General features: G+C 46.1%; 1 protein-coding gene across 1 annotated transcript in view; it reads left to right on the top strand.

The window, feature by feature from the left end:
- Positions 1 to 25335, top strand: part of LOC144769643 (IgGFc-binding protein-like) — a 388460-nt gene that overhangs the window by 359632 nt on the left and 3493 nt on the right. Inside the window, exon 20 of the mRNA XM_078653819.1 lies at positions 11428 to 11714. Coding sequence (XP_078509945.1) covers positions 11428 to 11714 — 287 coding nt within the window. The remainder of the gene's footprint in view (positions 1 to 11427; positions 11715 to 25335) is intronic.

Genomic DNA, 25335 nt, shown 5'->3' with positions numbered 1-25335 from the left:
TAATTAAATAATAGCCAATATTATTACCGTACAAATACAAAAGAGTAAAAATTACTATTCCCACTCCAGTGGGTGCAACAGTAGGGAAAGCGTTGGATAGCGTAGGGGTTAAAATTACTATTCCCACTCCAAGGAGTGCAACAGTGGATATATGACGTTACAACGCAACTTTTACAACGCACTACCATTACAACGTAAGTATTGGTAAGTATATAATAATTTTTATGATTTAAATTATTTAAAATTAATTTAATATAATTTAATTTAATTTAATTTCATTAAATTAAATTAATGTAAATTTAATTTTACTTTATTTTTACACTGTACCCCTGTACCCCAAAAACCCAAAACTGACCCTGAACCCTAAAAAAAACCCTTTACCCAAAAACCCAAAACTGACCCTGAACCCTAAAAATACCCCTTTACCCAAAAACCCAAAACTGACCCTGAACCCTAAAAATACCCCTTTACCCAAAAACTAAAAACTGACCCTGAACCCTAAAAATACCCCTTTACCCAAAAACTAAAAACTGACCCTGAACCCTAAAAATACCCCTTTACCCAAAAACTAAAAACTGACCCTGAACCCTAAAAATACCCCTTTACCCAAAAACTAAAAACTGACCCTGAACCCAAAAAATACCCCTTTACCCAAAAACTAAAAACTGACCCTGAACCCTAAAAATACCCCTTTACCCAAAAACCAAAAACTGACCCTGAACCCTAAAAATACCCCTTTAATTTAACATAATTAGCAATTAGTCAATTAAATTAAATTAATTACCAATTACATTTTAATTAATTAACAAATATTTTTTAATTAACAATTAATTAAATATTACTACCAATTATTAATTTTACATATTTAATTAATTATAATTAAATTACTTCCCACCCTATTCCCCTATAAACCCACAACCCGCTACAGGAAATGAATTATTTAAATATACACAATTAGCAATTGATCAATTAAATTAAATTAATTACCAATTAAATTTTAAATAATTAACAAATATTTTTTAATTAACAATTAATTAAATATTACTACCAATTATTAATTTTACATATTTAATTAATTATAATTAAATTACTTCCCACCCTATTCCCCTATAAACCCACAACCCGCTACAGGAAATGAATTATTTAAATATACACAATTAGCAATTGATCAATTAAATTAAATTAATTACCAATTAAATTTTAAATAATTAACAAATATTATTTAATTACCAATTAATTAAATATTACTACCAATTAATACATTTACATATTTAATTAATTATAATTAAATTACTTCCCACCCTATTCCCCTATAAACCCACAACCCGCTACAGGAAATGAATTATTTTAATTTACATAATTAGCAATTAATCAATTAAATTAAATTAATTACCAATTAAATTTTAAATAATAAACAAATATTATTTAATTACCAATTAATTAATTATTACTACCAATTAATACATTTACATATTTAATTAATTATAATTAAATTACTTCCCACCCTATTCCCCTATAAACCCACAAACCCGCTACAGAATAAAATTACACAATAATTTAAAAATAATTATAACATAAAATGACACTTTTCACACATATTATAACATAAGAGCACTATAAATAATTAAATATTATTTAAAAAACGATATTTTTTACTATCTAGATTATATACTTGGATATTTTCACTTTCTATATTATTTACAGTCGATATTACTTCACTTACCTTAAAAACAATATTTTGACTGTCGATATTCTGTCCTGTCGATATTTTGTCCAAACGATATTTAAAACTCGATATTCTGTCCAAACGATATTTTGGAGTCGATATTATGTCTGTGCCCCATTTTGGACATCAGAAATGTTTCCATTATCCCCCTTACTAACTTTGTGTTTTGCATGGAAATCATAGCAATGGTCACATTCTGAGTTTCCTGAATTCCTAGTCAGAGTGGGCCATGCCTGTAACACACCAGCAGGAGTAGGGGAGACTGCAGCTTAAGCTGTAAAAAAAGAACAGTTTTGTTTCTGAGGTGGCCACCGCCAATGCCGCTGAATGCTGGCTTTGCCTAATACCAGCGTTGCCTGGTCTTCATTCAAAGTTTACCTATTTCTTCCACCACCCTCCATTTCCTGTCTCTTTATCTCACTCTTTCGGGTTCATTTTCAACACTGCATTTTCAGTTTATCATTGCTTTCTTCCTTTCGCTTTCTCCTTATATTTCACTTTATTTTCTTTTTCTTCCTTTGTCTGAGTTATAATCTTGTGATGAAAACTAATTCCCAGTACAATCAAATAAGTGCTGGTGGCCACCACCTGCAACCACCCGTACAAATTAGGGGTTACAAAAGACACCCACAGGAGTCATACTGGAGGAGAGGTGCGCATAAAATGGGGAGCTTTCCCTTTTTTAAGGATGAGAATAGCACATGTTTTGGAGATGCGTCATTAACATTAATCCAGCCCTACATAGCAGTGAACACCAAAGGTAAAGTTTTTGTGGACAAAGAGATGATGTTGCCCTTTTTTTTATTTTGTTGTCGTTGGAGTTGATATGTTTGTGGCCCACACCAGGTAGGTAATCTTCACGCTGTTTCATTCAGGATCCTTAGCGTGTTATTTAACCCACCACTGAACTAGTGGGATTTTAGAGGGATTGGTATGTTGTTAAATATCCCTATTGCCCTGTCAGTTCGCCTTCCTTCAATAAAGCCTAGCGAATCAGTAAAAAAGGTCTGCATGTAGATCTTTAAAGATTTTTAAATGCAATGCTTCCCAGGTGTTGGGCTTGGGCCTTTTTGCAAGGTTCTCCCTGAACTTTTTGCTTGCCTCCTCTATATTTACTGACCTGTTTTTGGCTGTTTTATGACTCTGAGCATTTTACCACTGCTGATCAGTGCTAAAGTGCATATGCTCTCCCTATTATAAATTAATGTATGGATTAGTGATTCCATAATGGGCTGATTTGGTTTACTTGTCAGACACTAGTACAATGCACAGAGGGTGCCCAGGGCTTGTAAACCAAATTCTACTAGTGGGCTTTTCCCAGGATACTTGTTTCCTGTCCAGGGAAGACATGGCTTGGCAGTTCGGGCTGGACTGTTCCCATGAGACACAGGGGTGGAGATGTGGCTGCGGCGTGGGATGTCCAGGATGAGTCTTGCTGAGGCGTTCGGGATGCGCTGGAGTATTTTCTGGAGTTTGGCTGTGGTTCCAGCGTAGAGGGTGTTCCCGTAGTCCAGACGGCTGGTGACGAGGGCCTGGGTGACAGTCTTCCTGGTTTCGGTGGGGATCCATCGGAAGATCTTTCGGAGCATGCGCAGGGTGTTGAAGCAGGAGGATGAGACTGCGTTCACTTGCTTGGTCATCGTGAGGGAGAAGTCCAGGATGACGCCCAGGTTGCGTGCGTGGTCCGTTGGTGTGGGTGCGCTGCCCAGGGCAGGCGGCCACCAGGAGTTGTCCCAGGCGGAGGGCGATGATCCCAGGAAGAGGACTTCCGTCTTGTCTGAGTTCAGTTTCAGGCGGCTGTTCTTCATCCACTCGACGACGTCTTTCATCCCTTCATGCAGGCTGGTTCTGGCGGTGGTGGGGTCGTTGGTGAGGGAGAGGATCAGCTGGGTGTCGTCGGCGTAGGAGATGATGTTGAGGTTGAGGTTGTGTTTGCGTGCGATGGCTGCGAGAGGGCTCATGTAGACGTTGAAGAGGGTTGGGCTGAGTGATGATCCTTGTGGAACGCCGCAGATGACTTCGGTGGCCTTGGATCTGAACGGGGGGGGGAGACTCTCTGGGTTCTTCCGGCGAGGAACGAGATGATCCACTCCAGTGCCTTCTCTTGGACTCCGATGTTGCTGAGGCGCTGCACTAGGGTGCGGTGGCAGACAGTGTCGAACGCTGCAGAGAGGTCCAGGAGGATGAGGGCCGCTGTTTCCTCGTTGTCCAGCAGGGATCTGATGTCATCAGTGGCTGCGATGAGGGCGGTCTCGGTGCTGTGGTTGGCTCGAAAACCGGACTACGAGGGGTCGAGGGATTCGTTTGTCTCGAGAAAGGCGGCAAGCTGTCTGTTGACGGTCCTCTCGATGACTTTGGCAGGAAAAGGGAGGAGCGAGATGGGGCCTTCTGTTTATGTGACAGTCTATCAGAGAATAATGTGCCCTCCGGCTTAGCGGGTGTGCGTTTATAAAATGTATGTCTGCTCCCAGTACAGTTGGAAGTACAGCTGACACTGGGGAGGAACTGAGGCTTCTGGGGTAGAGGCCGCTTTCACCATCATTGCAGGGCAGACTGGAATCTAGTAGCACGTAGGCTCAGTAAGGGAGACTGTTCGCTCCGCTAGTACTGTCGTGGGTGCTAGGCAGGTAACTTGATCCCAGAAAGGTGGAACAGTAGGCAGCTTTCACGAAATTGATCACGCACGCCAGATGAATAGCCAGAAATAAGAAGCACATACACTACTCAAACCTTTTGGCGCTGTTAAAACGTCTTCGCGTGTCTGTGCATTCTGAGGAAATTGGAGCCAGGCTATTAGCCAGACATTTAGGATGCCCATGACTGCAAAGTATAATGGGTGACGGGAAGTGTAGTCTGTGGTCACCTGTAATATGAACCAGGAACTGAGTCCGACTGGAGGGTTGCAAATGGCTGATGGTAAGTTTGTTCCTGGGGATTGAACCACGTGTTCTTTGGTGTGCAGTTCTAATAACGACGTTAGGTATACTATATTAAGTGTACGTATTAACTTTAGTTGCTTGCAGTGTACTCCAATTTTTGCGATCTGACCACAAAGGGTAAAGAATAGGGGTCTGCCGACTTTGTCGCAGGGGAACTAGGTTTGAGTCTCGGCATAGGCTCAACATTCTATGACTGCATAAATCACCTAATCTCCCAGTGCCTAAAGAAGCTGAATGTGCCCTTGTGCAATGTAACTGGTGGCACTCATGTAGAGCGCTCCAATACCTTCAGGGCGACTTCGCGAGATATATAAAATTTCGGGTCGACGACGTGATGTCTGTGCTTGTGGGTGTGTCCAGCAGGCCACCTCGTTGCTTCACAGAGCGCCCAGACACCTCACAGTGTGTGACAGGCACTCGTGACCTGTTCGCATAATAGCAACAGAATTTGGGGGAGCTGCTGCAGAGCACATGGGACTGACCTTATGTCTGTTTGTGCGTGCGTGGGTGCGTGCACACTGCTCTGCACTGCCCTGAGATCACAGACCAGTCCAGGACGGGTCACCTCAGGAGGACCAGAGACCGCCATACCTTACTCACAAGCTGTCAGACCTCAGTCACAAGCTCAACAATGCACAACCAACACCTGAAAACAGTTTTCAAAAACCGCTATCTTATTCTCGCCTAAAAGTACAACATTAATATATAATCTGAGCACGAACACTGCCTGCCTTTCACTTAACATTAAATACATGTGATTTATTTATTTATTTATTTGTGGTTTTTATAGAGCGCATCAATCATCCCGAAGGATATCACGGCGCTAAGAGCCAGAGAAGCTGCTAGGGTGACAGCTGGGATTTATGGTTTAGTATAGAGATACGTTTTGAGATTCCTTCTGAACTGAAGATAGTTGGAGGTGTGTCTTAGCTTGGGGGGGAGCTCGTTCCATCTCTTGGCTGCTAGGTGGGAAAAGGAACGTCCACCTGTTCTGACCTTATGGATGCGTTTAGGCTTTGCCAATGCAGATTGGCAAGATCGCAGATTTCTGTTAGGTTTGTAAAATTCGATCCTTCCTTGCAGTATCGAAGGGCCAGTTCCATGTAGGGTCTTGTGAGCATGACTGAGTAGCTTGAAGGCAGCCCTCTGACGCATTGGGAGCCAGTGGAGTTTATTTAGGCACTCTGATGCTGAGTCGCGCTTACTTTTGTTAAGAATAAGTTTAGCCGCCTGGTTTTGCACAATCTGCAGACGTGAGAATAGATGGTCGTTCATCCCATTGAAAAGTGCATTACCATAATCCAGGCGACTGACCAGTAGTGCCTGCGTAACGGACCGTCTGCAGTCCAAGGGTAGCCAAGGGAATATTTTAGCAAGGAGTTTGAGTATGGCAAAACTTTTCCCGCAGAGTGATCTGACATGATCTTTCATGGAAAGAGTATCGTCCATAATGATTCCCAGGTTCCTGGCCTGTTGACTGGGAGAGGGGGCCGTTCCCAGTGAAGGGGGCCACCATGTGGCATCCCATACATGTTTTGCTCCCCCAAATAGTAGGATCTCTGATTTCCCGGCATTCAGCTTCAGGGAATGCTTGTGCATCCAGTGGGCCATTTCTCCTAGACAGTTGTGTAGTTTGGATTTGATGACCTCAGGGCCTTCATCCATAGTCACCACCAGCTGTGTGTCGTCAGCGTATGAGCAGACTCCAATGCCCCACTTCCTCCCAATGTCGGCTAAAGATGAAACATAGACATTGAAGAGGGTGGGGCTCAAAGAGGCACCCTGTGGTACCCCACAGCCGATGGTGCTTGGTTTAGAGTGATACTGTCCCATGTGTACAGCTTGGGTACGGTTGGATAAGAAGGAGTGGAGCCAGCCCAAGGCTTTGGACTGTACTCCCTTGCTTCGAAGTATATGAAGCAGGTGTTCGTGGGAGACCGTATCAAACGCCGCTGACAGGTCGAGCAATATCAGTGCCACCGCCCCACCCTGGTCGGCGGTGGATCTGATACCGTCCGACACTGCCAGCAACGCTGCTTCGGTACTGTTATTGGCTCTAAACCCTGTTTGGGACGGGTCTAGGAGGGAGTTGGTCTCTAGGTATTTAGTCAGCTGTATGTTGACCAGTTTCTCCAGGGCTTTTGAGAGAAAAGGGAGCTGTGATATTGGTCTATAGTTTTCGGGATTTAAGATGTCGGTTCCAGCTTTCTTTAGTAAGGGAGTGACAGAGGCGTGCTTCCAGGCTTGTGGGAAGGTGGCTGTGGTTAGTGATTTATTGAACAGTTGGGTGATGAGGGGACAAAGCGCGGATATAATTTTTGAAAACACAAAATGGGGGCAGGGATCTGAAGGGGATCCAGATTTAATTGTGTTCAGTACTGCCAGGACCTCTTCGGTTGAAAATAATTCGAAGCTGGTGAGATTGGGCCCGGTGTCTAGGTCTGAGGAGTTTAGGAGGTCTGTACGGGATTCTGATGGGGGGACATTTGTGAAGGAAAAGTTAAACAAATTAGTGTTTTGAGGGATGAAGGAGGAGTAAATCTTTTTGATTTTGTCCGAAAAGAAAGTGCTAATACGTTCACAGGCCTCTGTGGAGGGGGTTAGAGTTTGTGACGTACTGGGGGGTTTGCCTAGTTCTTTGACTATTTTGAATAACTCTTTTGTTGAGTTGCAGTTATCCTGTATTCGTTGTGTGAAGTAGTCCTTTTTTGCTTGTTTTATGGCACGGATGTATTGTTTCCGAGCGTTGACGTAGTTTAATCTGGTTTCACTGTCTTTGGACTTTCTCCATAGATGTTCCTTTATTTGGCAGATTTTTTTTAGGCTTTTTAGGTTGGGAGTATACCATTTCTCAGATATGGTTTTGGTTCTGGCTGTTCTTAGTGGGGCTAATGCATTCAGTGTTTGCAGAATGCCCTCCTCAAGTAGGGCGGCGTTCAGACAAATAGAAGAGTCCTCCGGAAATATGACCTTGTCTTTAGGGAAATTGGAATCAAAGTTTGTTTCGTTAATCAACCTCCAAGCTCGCTTGGATATCTGTTGAACGGATTTGGTTTTAGGGGGTCGCCCAGGAAGGGAGAGAGAAAAATCTATAAGAGAGTGGTCTGACCAAGGCAGTGGGTTGATTTCTTTAATGCTGGTGGAAGTGATGTTCATACTTTACAGTACGGGATGCAAATATGGGCACCGCAGGTCAAACATGCATGGCGAGGTTAGTAGTGCATAATTTACTACATATAAACTCTGAATACTCCAGCTCTCCACTTCTACTTCTGTCCACAGCTCCCCGACTTCTGCTGCACATTCAGTCTCATGGGTTTCAGCCTCTGTCGCCTTCCCCTCATCACCAAAGTCTGTTCAGTCTCTAAACAGAATTAAAGTATAGGCGGATACATAATCCAATACATGCAAATACACTATAGGCAAACTAGGTAATTCATCATTTGCTTGTAATTTGCTGCTTTATATTGTGTGAAATGTAGTTGCACAGCTTAAGTCATCGCCAGTGCTTGTATATACTTGAAAGGGAGCCGTTTCTAAAAGTGATTTTCTTTTTTAATTTAACAATTATAGCCTAACCAAACAAGCATTTGCAATGCAATATGTCTTACATTTCCGAAACACTGACCTATTGGCATTGTAAATGACAATACTTTTTATTTATGTGCACTTTGTACTTATAGTCATTGCTTGCAGGTTTTCAAAACACAGAAATAAAAGGCAATGTCATCTAAAATACTAATAGCTCAAAATCTCGCAAAATGCAAATGCGAGACCTATTGCATTGCAAATGCTTGTTGTTTTTCACTATTGCAAGGCTACCTATTCCCCATAGGCCAGAATGGGCAGTTAGATTATTACATTTTACAATCCTAACTGACTCAGGGATCTAAGTAGAAATTCGAGTTTAGTATGCCTGAACTCAGAATGATAAAATACATCTTTTAGTGAAGTTGGTTTTAACATTCTGGGGTCGATTCCGATTCGGGAAAAAAAACGTCTGTACGATTTTTATCCGGAGCCCTCTCCGTACGAATCGTACACGTCCGTCCGAGTCGCGAAGTATGATCCGTATTCCGTGAATCCGTCCGAATCGTCGCAATCCGTATGTATTGCAAGGCTGAAACTGTGAACCATATGACTCATACACATACCATACGACTCGAACACATGCCGTACGACCCGACGAGTACGATCCGGACCGGGGTATGAGGACGCGATTCGTACGGTCCACGTCAGGTAAGGGCGAGTCGTACGGAAAAGCACACAATCACATACACACCGTACGGTCCATACCCCCCATAATCGCAGGGGTACTCACCGTACCCCTGCGATCATGGGGTGTACGAGTCGTACCCCCATTGTACGATCAGTGTACGAGCCGTACACCCATCGTACAATGGGGGTACGGCTCGTACACGATCATACAATGTGGGTACGGCTCGTACACCGATCGTACAATGGGGGTACGGCTCGTACACCCCATGATCGCAGGGGTACGGTGCGTACCCCTGTGATCATGGGGGGTACGCACCGTACCCAGGGGGGGGCGTTCCGTACCTGTTTCGGCGCGAACTCTGCTTTTACGGCTGTTTTCAGCTCCCGTAGAAAAAGGGTTGTACGGTGCGTACCCGACACGTATCGTACTTGCTGGGTCGTAAAAACCAGCCGCGAACCGTACAGATGTCGCGTACATCGGGTTCCGAGTGAGAATCGTACGGAGATTAGAGTCGTACGGTGTCTTGTACGACTCGTACGGAGTACGGCTCCTGGTACGAATTGTACTTCATCGTACGTACGGGACATTTACAAGTACGATTCGTACGGGGAAAAACCGCTCCGTACGACAATTCGGAGCGCTTTTTACCTGATCGGAATTGACCCCCTAGTGTTTGAAAATAGACCTTTTAGAAAGTAGGTATTTTCTTGTCTAACTATCCAAGACTGGCTCTGCTAGGTTGTGTATTCCTTGTCTGGAGTATGAGTGACAGGGGCCGGGGGAATCCAGGAGACAGGGTGAGTCAGCCCAGTGGTGAATAGAGATATCTGCATCTAGATGGGAGGGAGGAGTTGCACTTGGGACCTAAATAGGACTGTGCCTTCCCTCCACAATGCTGGCTCCACTTCCTGTGGTGCGTCCGGTGTCTCTGCCCTGCACTGTGAAAGGAAAGAAGGAGTCATGTCAACAGAGTGCTCCAGGACTGACCAGAGCTGGTTTGGACTAGGCAAAGGCCTCCCTTCCTTCAGAGAACGAAGAGAAAAGTAGTACAAGTATTGGGACCCTGATCCCAACAATTTAGATCACTTTTGGACAACAAGAAGAAACCTTTGCTGAGGAGTGGAACCAGAGAGCCTGAGGAGAGACTATCCCTAAGAAGTGCTGCTTGGGGGATTGGCCTGCAGTGGTTGCCTGACTGCCAAAGAAAGGAGAAAGGAACTTTGTGTGCTTTATTCAACTTCTGAAGGCTCTCCAAGGGCTTGAGAGAAGAGCTTGCCTCCTGCTGAAGTCTCACAGACACTAGACTTCAACCACCAGCTCCCCAAGAGTTCTTTGGAAGGGCCTGTAGCTGTTTTGGGCCTTCTGAGGGACTGTGTATTGCAAGGAGCTGGAAGCGCGACTCATGAAGAAGAAGTGTGTTGCCGTCACAGCCCCTGCCATCGCATCACTGAGCAAGGGTGTCGCTGCTGTAGCTGTCGTATTGCACCGCAGAAGCGCCTCGCATCCACGGAGTAGTGTGCCACCGTCGCAGCCGCTGTCTCACATCGGCGGAGAAGAGTGTCATTGCCAAAGCCGCTGTCGTCGCATCACTGAACAAGGGTGTCGCCACAGCAGCTGTCGCATTGAGTCGAGACATCTCGCAACATCGGAGGAGCGTGCCTCATCAAGAAGGAGACGCTATCTTTTTTTCTTTGCACTGGATCTTCAACGCATCACCGTCTTTGCGTGTAAGGAACTACTGCAACATCCATCCCTGAAACACTTTTGTTGTAGAAGCGTTACGCATCTTAAGGTACATTGACTCAGTGAGCATTTTAAGATCTAAAGAGATCTAAGCTAATTCTACCATTTTAAGTACAGTATTGTGGATTTTTGACGTTTGTGGTCTTGTGTTAAATCTATATAAAGAATACTTATTTTTAATATACAACTTGTGTGGTGTCCATCTGTAGTGTTGTCACTTGATTACTGTATGTGTTCACAAATGCTTTACACACCGCCTCTAAGATAAGCCTGTCTGCTCGTGCCAAGCTACCAAGGGGGTGAGCAGGGGTTATTTTAGGAGTGTACCCCCTTATCCTTACTAGATGCAAGGGTCCCTATTTGTCACAAGTACCTACCTGTGCTAACTAGAGACCCCTAAATCTAACACTAGGTCTTTGAAGTAGTAATTCAAAACCGTCACATTCTTAGTGGTACATGTAGTCTGGCTTACAATTTTGAACAAAGCAATGAAAAGTTGTTCCATCAATCAGAGAAGATGTGTCATCAACTCCATTTTGTTCTAGGAGGTGACTATCTCACCGTTTTCAATTATGGATCTTACTTGTAGAGGCTGCATTATGTGGCGTGTAGAATGATGGTGGATTATTGTATTAGCTGATGCCAAACATGTTTTTATGACAGACCGTAGTTTGGCCTGTAATTATGGAGGCCCATTTTAGCCTTTTTCCTATTGTTCTCTCATATATGTAAAGCCTGCATGCAAATGTGCCATTCATCGCTCTCAGCTGCAAAATAACAACATACCTTCATTATTTCAGAGGGATGGACGTGAGCTCAGCTTCCCAGCTAAAATCTCCGAATCGGTGTCAGTTACCATCAAGGGTGACTCGGTGGTTGTAGAACAGGTACAAAAGATCAGAGTTCAGATCAGCACGAATGGGTCGGTGACAGTGACTGCCTCCCAAGATATGGTTGACAACTTGTGTGGAGCATGCGGAAACTTCAATGGTGACAAGGGGGATGACCTAAAAATGGCAAATGGAGCGGTGGCCATTTCCATTACAGAGGTGATCACTTCCTGGAAAGCGCAAGACCTAGCAACATGGTAAGGCCTGCCTTATGTCAACGATTCCAGTGTGAAATGTTTCTATTAGATCCATTTGTTCATTAAAGAGGTTTCTTACCCTATTAACTATTCTGAACTATTCCGAATGAAAATTCGGAAAAAGTTAGGCTTTCTTGTTTTTCCTCCTTTCTGTAAGATATTCATGATTTTGACTTTTAAACTTGGAAATGTTGAATTCTAAATGTGCCAATTCTTCACACCCCCAGACAAATTGTCAAATGCAGTTTATGGTGTATTTTGCATTGAAAGGTCGTGATACGGCTGTTTAGGATAAAGAAAAGCCCAAATTCCAAATATCTTTCACCAGTTGCAGAGTCACTGCATGCCATGCTTGCTTTGAGAAACACAAATAATGCCTACAGATTCCGATTTAAACTAGGTAAAGTTGCTCAGGGGCTCTGCTCTGCACCACCTTACATTTCTTCGGCAGTAGGAGTGAAAAGTCAATGTAATGGTCATCCTTTAATAAAATTGTACAGCTAAACACATGGCTTTACTTTTATTTAGAAAAACTTTAGAGAGAACGTCACGGGTCTGTTGTTATTCTGGTACCAAACACAACAAACCAATTCTAAAAGTTATTTATGAAGCACAAACCGTGCCAGGCCTTCGGTTGTTGTGAAGTGTGAATTGATTGTGAAATGCTTGTGCACTCAAATTAGTAAATTAACCTTTCCCTGTTACTCGTTTCCTTTCAGCGATTCTTGAACTGTTAGTCTCTGAAGTACTTTCCATAAACTCTGTCCAGGTGTTGAAGGTGACAGAGCGAGGGTTGTGTTGTAGGATCGTCTTCAGTTCTTGCATCACACTCAAGAGACTCACCGTTTTCTCAACTTCGATGATGTATGTTGGTGGAAGGTTCTTCTTCTGCAACAGGAAGTACGTTCCTTCCAAACAAGGAAGCTGCACAATGTTTACAAAGACTTGTTCTCGCTTGAACTTAAAGTCTATCTGTACTTTGTTCCTCAGCGATCTACACCTCAAATAAACTCTTTTGGCATATGTTTGTGTTTAATAATGCTACTGTAGTTCATAACTTTATTGTAAATGTGATTAAATACTGTATTTGAATCATTAGCTTTTGGGTCAACTAAAACAAACAAAAATAAATATTTTAAAAAGAGAATAAAATTGATTGTTCAAATAGACAAACACTATCTGAGATCTGTAAACTCTTTCACTATTGACAGCTGCTAAAACACTATGGGGCAGATTTACAAGAAACGAATGCAGCGCGATGCTGCAAGTCATTTTGCTGCGCCACGCTGAGTTAGTTTCAAAGCACAGCGATGCAACATATTTACAACAATATGTCTCATCTCTGTACTTACCCCTGCGCTGGCGCACATACTGCTGTCATGCGCAGGCACCCTTGCACCATGGTGCAAGAATGCCTGCGTCGTGAGGAGATTGTTTTTGTGCAGGAAGGGGCACCTTCCTGCACAAAAACAATGAATCAAAGTGATTTCCTCTTCCAATGTGTGCTGTAGAATGCAGCACGCATAGAAAGAGGAAAAAACGAGGAGAAATGAAAACATTTCTCCTTGTTGCACCTCGCTACGCCACCCTTAGGGTGGCGTAGTATTCTGATTCATTTCCAGATTTACAAATTCTTGTAAATCTGGAAATGCATCAGTGGACATGGGTGTTGCGTGGGAACCACATCAATACCCATGTCACGCCCCTAACACTCAAAGTGTTGCATGAACAGGGGCTATATTTACAAGCACAGGTTAAATCACGCAGGGTGACTTTACCTGTTCTTGTAAATATTACTTAGCAGGCTGTGACACCGGTACGTCACGCAACGTGATGCACCTGCGGCACAAGGGGCTTGTAAATCTGCCCCTTTGTTTACGCAAATGATTGGGTACTGCACCCAAAAAACAGGGAATAATGTTAACTCTTTGTGCTCATTTAGCAACAGTTACTGTCTTTAGTAAAATGTTTCAATAGGCAATTACCACCAGCCAGAAGCTGCTACAAAAACAGGAGCGAGCACAATATGCGTTCAGCTGCTAACTGCGGAAAGTGTAAAATTAGTAGTAACTCGTTTTTGTGCCGATTTCATTATAACTTGTGCGTGTGTCGAAATGGCCATTCATGCAGTATTAACAGATATTCAGGAAAGATCCGTGGCAGCTTGTAGGTAACGGCGGCTGGCAGGAAGGGATGGGTTAGAAAGAAAACAAAACGACTTACCTGCTTTTTGTCAGTCTCTTCGTCCTCGCTGTTCTGCTAGCTCCCAGCAGCAGCCAGGCTCCCCTTAGTCCATCCTGACTCTGCTGTCACTATGACAGCAGCCTCGTGATTGGTCTGAGCACTTTACAAAATATATTAAAGTTGCACCACTTCACAATATAATATATGTACTAAACATAATTATATACAGTCCGATCAATAAATGCAAATTCCTTCTGGGAGATTTTGTGTGTTTTCTTCTTTTTATTTGTTCAATCTCAGCCAACGCGTTTCGTTCTGAAAACAGAACTTCTTTAGGGCATATAGTGTTCTTAACCGCAAGTTCGGTCACACAATTATATTATATGGATTTCCTCTTCGAACGCGCAAAGGATGGATCTCCTATACCATAAGGTCCCTGTCATAATATTCTGACAGGTTCTATCCAATTATATTTCTCTTTTCTCAATAGGTACGTTTATCACAAAAGAGCAACAATCCTCATGCCCAATATAAATTCCAAAGGTGCAATCGAAAAAAGGTAGTAGTTTGTATTCACTTTCCAGACTCAGCATCCATAGTCAGCCTTAGTTTATGGGTCCATCTAGAACTCGCGTACTGTTGGAAACAACCGCCAAATCCGCAGCCTATCCTGGTCTGAGCACTGTGGTTCAGCGCTCAGATGGGGACTGACAGCCTGTGCATGTTCTCCACCCAGGCTGTGTGTTATAGACCAGTGGAGAACATGCAAAGTGCGCATGACTGTTGGAGCGGTCCAAGACGGCCGGCCACACCATCATGCACTCTTAAGGTGCAGGAGCCCAGCCCCACCCCTGCTTAACCTGGCTGTAAGATACTAAAAATAAAATTATAATAATTCTGTTATCATTTTATGTTTCCATTTAAACTGCTCCAAGAGTAGTAGGGTGACACTCCTCCGCTTTAGCAGAGCCGCCGCCACTGGAAAGATAATGGTCATCTAGATAGGAGGTGAACTACATAATTGAACCCCTCGTAAGAATAACTGACTGATACGCAGATAGATAGACATATATTAGAATCAGTGAAATTCAAGAACAAGCATTTGCAATGCAATCAGTCTCACCTTTGGGACCTTATAAGTATTTAGCTATGCACCACAATATCCATGGTACACCTGCACTCACTTCTCAGTTAAAGCCCATTGCCATGTAGCATGATGCGAGAAGCAAGCTCCATTATGGAATTTTTTTAGCTTATCTTTACTGCGATAAAGTGAAACTATGAGCACTAATTTCAGCATGACAGAGACAGGACTGACTGAAAGTGTCTCACAGCTCTTGATTCAGCAGCGCTGGTTGCTGCGCCAAATTCTCTCCACTTCCATGAGACACTAAAACCAATCCAGGCTCCTTCCACTCTAGTCATCACATTGGGCCATATGTAGGTAAATTGCATTTACCGAATCGTAAATACCGAATTTTACCGATTCGGTATTTACAATTCGGTAAATGCAATGTAGGTAATTATTCCTTAACAATTACCGAATCGGTAAGAATCGGTAATTACCGAATCGGTAATTACCGATTCGGTATTTGCCATTGATTCCTATGGGCCTTGAAGCCTATAGGATTCAATAGCAAATACCGAATCGGTAATTACCGATTCGGTAAAATTACCGATTTTACAAGGGGGACAGGGTGTCACTTTGACACCCTGTTGCACCCCTGTTTCTGGCTTTTATGCCATGTGACACACAGACATGCCCTTAGGGCATGTCTGTGTGCCACATGGCACAGGTGCATGTACACAGGAATTCGTTATTTACCATGCCATAATATTTCATGGTAAATAACGAATTCCTAAGGGCCTGTGGCACTGTTTCCAGTGCCACCTACATCCCATATTACCGATTCTGTACATTTACCGAATCGGTAATTTACAGATTCGGTAAATTTACCGATTCGGTAAATATACAGAATCGGTAATATTTTGGCCACCTACATCAGAAAATCAAAATACCGGTATTTGGTCACCTACATATGGCCCATTGTGCAAGCCACTTCCCAGTTACTTTTGTTCTCGTCAACAATTGTTTTTAAACGAAGAATAAAAAGAATATCCCCATTTTCCTCCCTTTAGAGGAGTACTACTGCACGCAATAGAAAAGGTTTTTAAAGTTGCCAATTAATTTAATGTCATCAGCAGTACCGCTAGCTTGTCCTGGATATTTATCCAACAGCACTTTACATGCATGGACAAATCTTACAATATTTTAGAAGGGAAAAAAACGAACACTTAAATAAAGTGGATATCAAAGGGGTAGCTAAGGGGCGACTACCAGAAGATCAGACAGGAGTCAAGTGTTGGAAGTAGACATATAAAACACGTTGTTACTAAAAACAGTCAATTTGATACACTGGCATAACGAAAAGTGAGGGGGCCTCCCTGCACGGTACTTAGGGGGGCCCCCTCCGGGCTCAATCAGGAGCTCTCCCGGCCAGAGTTCAGTGCCAAGGGGGCCCCTTGGAGCTAGGGCCCCCCGCACCACGTGGGCTGCGGGGGCCTGTGTTACGCCCCGGATTTGATACCGCACTCAGGTCTTCTCAGAATCTATCCGGATAAAACAGGAGAGGGCCGCAGGATGGGACCCTGTGTCTGTCACGTCAGACAAAGAAATTAGACACATAGCTGCTTGCAAGATGTTTGTATGTTTTGTGACAGCGTTGCACTGAGCAAGACATTTGCACTTCAGCTGCAGCACCAACAGAAACGGCAGGCATAAGACTGAACAACTGTAAAAAGCAGGCCCAGCTAAACCAATACAAAATATTTATCTAGGTTAGGGTTTGTAAAGCGCTACCTGTTAAATGAATTTAGGAATTTAATGCTGTTATCTTTGGCTGTGCTCCACCTCAAGTCATCACTCCCTTAACGTGCCTTTTCGCAACACACAAGCAGTGCTTGCACACAACTGACACTGGCTTGTCTCCTCGGGTGCATGCTCAATAGGTGTGCATAAAATAAGACTCTACCTGATTGGATGCAAGTTATATGCCAGCAGGCTAGGTTGTTCCTGCATGTGGGTATACCGGAGGAGGAGGCACCCGATGAGCCAGCGGCAGCTGTGTGTAAGTGCTGCTCAAGTGTTCTTAAAAGGCATATTAGAGGTGTGATGTTTTCTATGAAACATGAATAAAATCGGTACACACGTAACTAAAAGTGAAGGGGCATACTGGGTGGAGAAGGAGGCATCCGAGGGGATGAGCGATCTGCAGCTATTGTGAAATTGCGGCTCAAGTGTTAAAGGTATGTTCCCTGCACTAATAAGCAGGGGTAAGGAGGAGGCAGCAGAAAATACGAGCGAGCTGAAACGCAGTGCCGGACTGGCCATAGCGGGCACCGGGCAATTCCCTGGTGCGCCGCACGGGTGGGGTCCGGTTTTGTTACAGGGCCGTTTTTGCAGCAAAACCGGCCCCGGCAAAGAGCTCGGTGGCACCTCCAACCCCCCCCCCCCCCCCCCCTGAGTTGGGGGGGGGGGCGGCGGCAGAGTATTTTCCGTGGTCGGTTGTGGTTCCCATTCCGGCCCTGCTGAAACACACAAACGGCTTTAAATGTGAAGAAAGTGTGAGGGATAACGCGCTCTTTGCCAGCAACAGACGATTTTGATATTAATAGCCTCTTTCAGGCAGCAGCAGGAAAAATTGCATGCTTGTATTGCGCATGAGCGGGCTGCCTCGGGTCCACGAAGGGGACCCTCCTAAGAGGGTGGCCCCCCCTTAGTGCCACATGATGGCACACGAGGCAGCTGCCCAGTGTTTGCGACCCCCTAAGGGTCCGCTTGCCCTCGTCTCTTCCAGGCTGGAGTTAGCGGGTAAGGTACATATACCTCTCCCACCCACTGGGCGCCCCCTTTTCCCGCTGCCCTGATGCAGTTTGAGGTCCCGTGTAGCGCAGAGGTTCCACTAGGGTGGCCCTCTGGTCTGGCGTTGGCGTCGTGCTGGTTACATCCCCGGTCACGTGGTCATCTTCTTCTGTGTGCGGTGAGTTGTGCCCCTTATCTCCTGGGGGTGCGCATTCTAGAGTGGATGGGCCTCGTTCGCTTGCAGGGATGTGGAGCTGTAGTTCGGATGTTCTGTTGTTGTAGTAAGCTGACAGGCATGTCCTTCTTCTTCTGGGGATTTTGACGGGTGGGGAGGCATATCTAACACAGTCTGAGTAGTCCGGGTGTATATTTGCCCCTTTGCGCTGAGCCTCCACGCTGTGTCTTTGCCCACATGGTCCGTTGGTACCACAGGTGTCCGGGTTTTGTGTGAGTGCTGGGTGGGATGATATTTGACCTTCCCCCATCCCCGCGACTCAACGGTACTGGGGGTGCCGGGTTAATGGGGCTCACCTCGGGATAGCTCCGCAAGTAGAGGATGGGAGTGGTGTGTTTTTCCGGACTCCTGGTGTGGCGGGGTGCGGTTTAGGCAGCAGGTGACAATCAAGCAGCATGTGGGGGCCGGTGTTTGAGGTGGGTACAGGGCCCCGTTGCTCCGACCTCCTGGTGGTGTCCCCTTGGGGGAAGGGCTGCCTCTGTTCCCAGGTAAGCGTTGTAGCGGCATGGAGAGGGTGCGGCGTTGAGGCCTTGTCTGCCCTGGGCGGTGTCCCGTTGCGACTCCACAGATTCACGCACCGTGACATGGGGCAGTGGGTGCGCAGGTGAGCGCTTACCATGGTGCGGGGAGCATACTGAAGAGGGTGTGTGCACTGTGGAATGTGTCTGGCTTCGGCAGGAGTCACTTGGGGGCCGGATCATGGTCAGTCACAGCTGCGGTGGGATTGAATGATCTCCTGTCTTCCTGTACTGCTTGTGCTGCTACTTATCAGGAACAGAATCACTCGCACAGGGCTGTGGTGTGAACAGAGGTCTTGGCAGAGATGGAGATATGTGCAGTTTGAACGATGTGCTTTGTCGCGGACGTTTTGCAGCGTGCCTCTTGTGTCCTGGCTTCCTTCTTTTCCTGGGACACTGGTGGGTGCTGGGCATGTCCCCGTGCTTCAGGGTTCATCTATGGCCCTTGTGATGCTCATGGTGGAGGGCCTAGCGGGAGTGTCTGCTTGATGTTATTGCTCCGTGCTCGGTGGAATCCTAGAATCACCAGTGGAACCTCTTTTTCTGCCTCTGTTTGCCTTTGTCGGGGTTGAGAAGAACGGTGGTCTTGCTGGGCTCGCTTCCACATCCCTTGGGAGCCCCAGTAGTGGTCACGGTTTTCAGCTGGAGAGGCTGTAGCCTCCACCGTGCTGCGGGGGAGGTATCCAGTGTGGGTGTGGTCCCAATCGGAACGTGCTACCTGGTGGCACAGGCTCGCAGACCAGTTGCCTGGCAGTTTTCCTTTTGCCCTAGAGGGGCTACCTCGTCCTTGGGAGGTGTTCGAGAGTTGGCGGATGTAGGGGGCTTTGTGGCGTTGTGCGCATGACGGGGTGTACGCTTCGCCACTTGGCACTGGAATGGATGTTGGAGTGGGTACCAGCCGGTTTCCGGTGGGTGGCAGGAGTGAGGCCCAACATCTTGTGATCCTGTACTTGCTTTGGGGAGGGACTCACGGGAGTGAGACTTGGTGCGGTGGCTCGTTGGCTTGCACTGCAAGCATCCGGTGTGGGGTGAGCGGGCGACGCCATGGGGGCATGGCTGTGCCCCATCGGGCTGGGCTTCAAGGTGTGAAGGGCACAACAAAGCAATTGTTTTACAGCCAGACTGGTGCAATAGGCCGCCAGGTTGACCGCTGCCTATTCAAGTGGGGAGCGGCATGGGTCTAAGGCCCGCAGCCCAATCATGATCAAGTGAGGTTGTTGGATGCCATAGGCACCCAACCAAATCAGTCTTACTGGCTCCTCTTCTGCAAGTAGTCGCGGCCTCTGCACTGGTGAGTCAATGCTATGTGGCATTGCTGCCCCTGGTCAGGCAGAAAAATAAATAATTACATGCATAATTTTGCACTTTCACAGGTTTGCTTGGTTTTTGCCGTGGTGTGGCGGGTCAGGCCAAGCAACGCATACTGTAGGCCTGGGGTATGCCCCTGTAAGGGGTCATGATTTAGGAGGGTCCCCCGGTCATGTCTCATTGGTTACGGAGTCTCAGGTGAGTCCAGGACTCCTCCTGGTGGCCATGGCTCTTGCACCCTGGGTGGCCTCCTGCCAGGCCAGCTGGCGTCCCCTGGCTGAGTGTGGTGCAACTACTGGCTGTGGTCACCTCATACTGTACAGTTTGTCCGGGGGTGGGGGCAACAAAGAGCAACGAATGTGTTTATTCAGTCATGAATTTATTGAATGTGAATTTATATAGCGCAAACTTTACCCGATGTGTCGGAGCGGAGCGCTTTTCAATTGGACCAGTTACATTACATAAATGCTTCATAGTAAAGGTTTTACATCAAAGATACGAGCAGAAATGCTCTAAATGCGCAGAGGGCGGCATTTTCTTTAACGATAAGGGACAGTCAATTAATATCTAGCCCCATTATCTTGGGAGGCAGCAGGTTTCACCGATTGCAGATGGGCGGCATTTTCTTTTCCGATATTGGAGCTGCAATAAATAAGCCACATTAGTCTTGTGAAGCAACAGGTCTTCACCGTTTGCAGAGCTGCAGCATTTTCTTTAATGAGATGGAGCTTCCATTATAAGGCACATTATTCTTGTGAAACAGCAGGTTTTCACCACATCATTTTCTTTAACGACAATGGAGCTTCAATTAATAACAAGCCACATTATTCCTGTGATGCAACGGGTTTTCACCGCGTGCAGATGTACATTTTGGAGCATGGGATGGTGCTGATTGAGGGGTGGTGTGTGGCTTGGGGGTTTCCCGATGTTAAAAACGGGTAGGCAGCACCCACTATTGCCTTGTTTTGGCTGCCAGGGATTGGCCTTCGAGTGAGTGAAGTGGTTTATGGCCATGGTATTGATCTGGAGGGTCAGCAACCAATCCAGGGCAACATGGAGCACTGACAATGGCAGGTGACCAGACACCCACGTTCCATGAAGACTCTCCTGCACAAATGAGTGACCATGCGTTGAGCGGGAAACGGCCATTACAACGAAGCCGTTTCCACGAAATCGTTAACCCGCATGCAGTACAACGCATGCGTGGTTACCACGAAAGCCTTTACCACGCATACCTTTACTACGAGGTTTGTAGTAAAGAGGTATATGTGGTAAAGGTAAAAAGTAAAAAAAGGGGGGTTTGGGGGGGTCTCCCCCCCCAAATAAAAAACTCACCTGAAGTCACGTCGGGTTATTTATTTAATCAGCGTCGTTTAAGCGAAATCGGAAAATAAACTTCCGCTTTCTCTTAACGATGTATGACGTCACCATGCAAACAATCAAGGTAAATATTATGCGTGGAAAACGAATTCCGTTGTAACGCAAGCGTGGTAAAGGCATGCGTTGCAACGGAATTCGTTGTAACGTCATATATTCGCGTTGAGCCTGCTTTGGTCTGTCATAAAGTCAGCTTCTAGCAAGTTTGAAGAGCACAGGTTCTCAGGGCTGTATCACATGTCCTTTTGCCACTAATTAGGTAATCATCGTTGGCAGGGCCTACTTCTGTAATCAGCATGTGAATTAGAGGCATGTTTAGTGAAAGCATAAACATTAAATGAGACCCGCAGATCATTCTCTACCTCCAGCCTCGCTGTAGGGGTAAGGGATGGGTGGATTATATACATGGTTGCAATGACAGAATAGGGGATCCATGCAACACTCTTGCTGACTTAGGCCCAGCTTAAAATGTTGTAATCCTAACTAAAGACAGAGCAAGTGTTTTGGCCAAAACCACAAGGCCATGGGGTGGCCCGACAAAACATTTTTATACCTCCAGGTGACACATTTGACCAGGTGCATGCTAATCGGGCCATCCAACAACGTGGAATCTGGTGTTTTATCCGTACAAGTCAGCCTCAGTGCTGCTCATGTACCTCACGCTATTTCTAACCTGAGCAAAAGCAAGAGTCCGGGCGGGCTATTGGTCCAAGGTTCTGGATGCACCAAGAGATGGGTCAGTAGCAGAGGTGGCAGGGCCAGGCAGCATGCAAACTAAGCTCAGATGCCAGTTTATGTGTTAATCCATGCAAGAGCCCCTAAGTTCAGGCCATAATCAGCAGCACAGCGAGTGGCTTTACCAAGTACTTTTAAGAGTGCAAAGGGCACATTGGTTCACGCTACAAGATACTTACCCAGTAAGGTACACCTGGGCCAGCATACGGGGATGACTCCTGCAATAGAGGAGCATGATTGTTAAGAAATACTTTGTTTCAATGTGAAGGTAGGATAGGCCTTCCTCTGTCATGCCTTACTCCTGTCTTTTACTGACTTGGGTGTTGCAGGGGTAAGTGTTGCATGCATGCAAAGAGGTATGAGTTCTTCGATACCAGCGATACTCTGACCTGGTTATTACTCAGGGAAAGATCCTGCATGACCCCCTGGTGCTGGTGTTGGTCAGTTGGCTGGCTTGTTTTTTTCATATGTGTCGCAATGTTTGCGCTAAGTTGGGGCAGGTTTCCACACTTCAGCTTTTCTATGCAGGTTTGAGGTTGCTTTCGGGTCAGTATGGCAGAGGGAGCCATTATTGCTTGTTTAAGCGGGGCATAAATGCATGCCAGGCATGGATCTAGGGAATTATAGAGCAAGTGATCCCTTGCTGAGCTCAGGATAGGCAGGCGTGGGTAACATTGGTAGCAGCCAGCTTTGCACAGCCTTTTCTTCTAGAGAGTAGGCATTTCTTTAGGATGTACCAGGCCCCATACTAGATTTAAGGGAACAATCACCTAGGCTAACCTCAGCAGTGCCCACAAAATAAATACATAAATAAATGAATCAAAAATAATTTTTGCTTTAAAAAAACTTGATTCCGGATGGTTTGAACACTGCTGGTGTGGATCAGTACTTTTTTAAATAGTTGGAAGTGTTCAGACTATTGCACCCCCGGTGGGCACTGCTTTTGCACAGGGTCAAGTGACGGCGTGCTCAAATATGCGGCATGTTTGGCACTTACATACAGGTTTCTTGGTTAAGAGCCACAGACTCATCTTCAATGGGAGACTCAGAAATCTGAAGGGTCATTTTCAACAGCATGTGCACCATAATTTGGTTAAAACAATAATTTGAGTACTCTGAAGGCAGATATGAGTCTCCCCCCCACCCACCGTAAGTTCACCCAGACTCCGTAGGCAAGGAGTACATTTTACTTTTTACAGGCCTGGGCAACAAAAGGCAAATTGAGTTGCAACTCCTGCCAGCTGATATCATAGATTTTCAGGGGAGGGTTGTACCTCTAGATCAGGCTCCTACACCTGGAGCAAGGAGAAGCAGAGTCTGGGGCTAGTTTACTCACCTCAAAAGTTTAGCTGGGGGTTTCATGCATGATTTCTGCTGGCCTCATGGCTGGGCCGGGTCTTTTCAAGTTATGAGGTTACTTGCAGTGGAGGGCTAGCATGTCCAGGGATAACGAAGCAAACTAGGGCTATTGCCGGTTTAAGCATCAAGTACCACAGTTGGTCAGCAGGTAAGGTTACCTGGGTCAGGACTACAGTAGTAAGCCTGCGGGGCTGTATAAGTTGTCACCATAAATAGGGTGCAGTGTCTGCAATGTGGGAACTATACGAACATTCCCTCAAACCTGAATTGACACAATACTGGTGTTCGCCAAGGTCGAGCATTCAAATGGGTTGTGCAAAGGTATGGTACACCTCGGTAAAGCAGTTGCTCTCTGGACCCGGGGGCAGGTTACAGATTGCTTCAGAGTACAACATTCCTTGCCATAGCCATTGAGACAGGCCGGTTGAGGAAGCTGACAGCTAACAGGGTTGCGCTGTCCCAAAGTTGGAGGAAACAAGGTATTAAAGCACTGAAGGGTACAATGTCTTAAGAAAGTTGGCATGTCCATTCCTCAAGCGAAGGCAGGTAGCTGTATTTAGGGTGCTCATTGGCGTACATTAGCAGAAGGGCACAGTGCCAGGAGCGGAGTGAGCTCTGAAGTTAGCTATGGGCAATCATGCGTGGTAGCTCCATACATGGATGTGCTGCGACTCCAAGATAGAGGAGAAAGAATGGGTCGATGCATCCATGCCAACTGTTACTAGGACTCAGCGTGTAGTCACAGTAAGGAGCAGGTAAATTCCTACTGCTAGTGCAATACATAGGCATCAGTTTGTACCCCGAAGTTGGGAATCACCAGGTTTGTGGGTAAACAAGGGCTTAGTCAATCCTGGATGTAAGGCACACATTGCACGCTGTGAACGGTTTCTGTAGGCATGATTAAGTATGTCAGGCACTGCGGGCCCTGACAGGTGCTTTTGCAGTCACTCTGGGGTAGTCCCAGTGTTACAAGAGTTACATCTGGTCTTGAGGTTCACACAGTAATTCCTAAAAATTTGGGGAAGTGTGAAGGTAGTGGCAAGCATTATGGTTACCTGAGGGGACATGTTGCGGCACAAAATGCCGGTGGCTTGCAGTGGAGTATAATGAAGTGCAATTTTAGAGGTTGGACTTGCTAGTGTCACGGTGGGCGGAAAGCAGGAATTGGAGACACAGCCTTACTGCCACAGAGATTATTTGGCTGGGATACCTAGGCATGCACTGGTACTGCTTGCTGAAGAAACTGCAGCAGAGATGGGGGGTACACCTGGGAGGGAATGATCTGGCATCTCTAGGAAGAAGGGCACTGCTGCAAGATATGAGGTCCACAATGTGTGAGTTGACCAACCAGCTGGGGACTGGTGAATTATGGTGGTCGGAAATAACCTCCTGGCAGGTGTGGCAGGGGGCACGGTCAGGAGAAGTCATGGAGACCTCACGCAGGAGGGTTAACAGCACCATGCGCAAATTCACCGAACAAAGGGGGTTTGGCTTCATCCGACCTGGGTTACTGCACGCTGAGGCCATAGTGTGTTTTGACAAAGATACACCTGTCCAGAGGGGGAATGGACCTGTTCTTGCCTGATCTGGTGAGGCCTTGGAATCAACAGGGTGTAGGTAACTAGGCCTATCTCAGTTGGGGACCCTGAGGTGACGGTGGCCACACCCAGAGCTGTGGTGGAGTTATAGGGCAATCCAGAGGCTGTAAGGTACAGAGGTGTACTGTCTGCACGAGCACAACAAGAGTGCAAGGGCCAAATATCCCCAGGGAGGTCCTCGCGTTGGACCCTGGAGGAGCGACGGTGCCCGTTAGTCCTATGGCGGTTGTGGACCTGAGCAACTGGGGGTTGCCTGGAACACTCCGCCCCCTTCTGGGGTCATGAGTAATGGGATGGACTGGCGGTACACTGGTGGGAGGGGTTATCCCCTCCCATAAATATGGCAAACACTGATTGGCTATGGCCACGGTGTAATTTGGCTCATCAGGTGGGCAAGCGGCGAGGGGTTGCCTGCTCAGGGATCGCCCGTAAGATAACCCACCAT

Source organism: Lissotriton helveticus, chromosome 7, assembly GCF_964261635.1.
Source record: "Lissotriton helveticus chromosome 7, aLisHel1.1, whole genome shotgun sequence".
Classification (NCBI taxonomy): Eukaryota; Metazoa; Chordata; class Amphibia; order Caudata; family Salamandridae; genus Lissotriton; species Lissotriton helveticus.
This window is presented reverse-complemented; position numbering and strand designations above follow the sequence as displayed.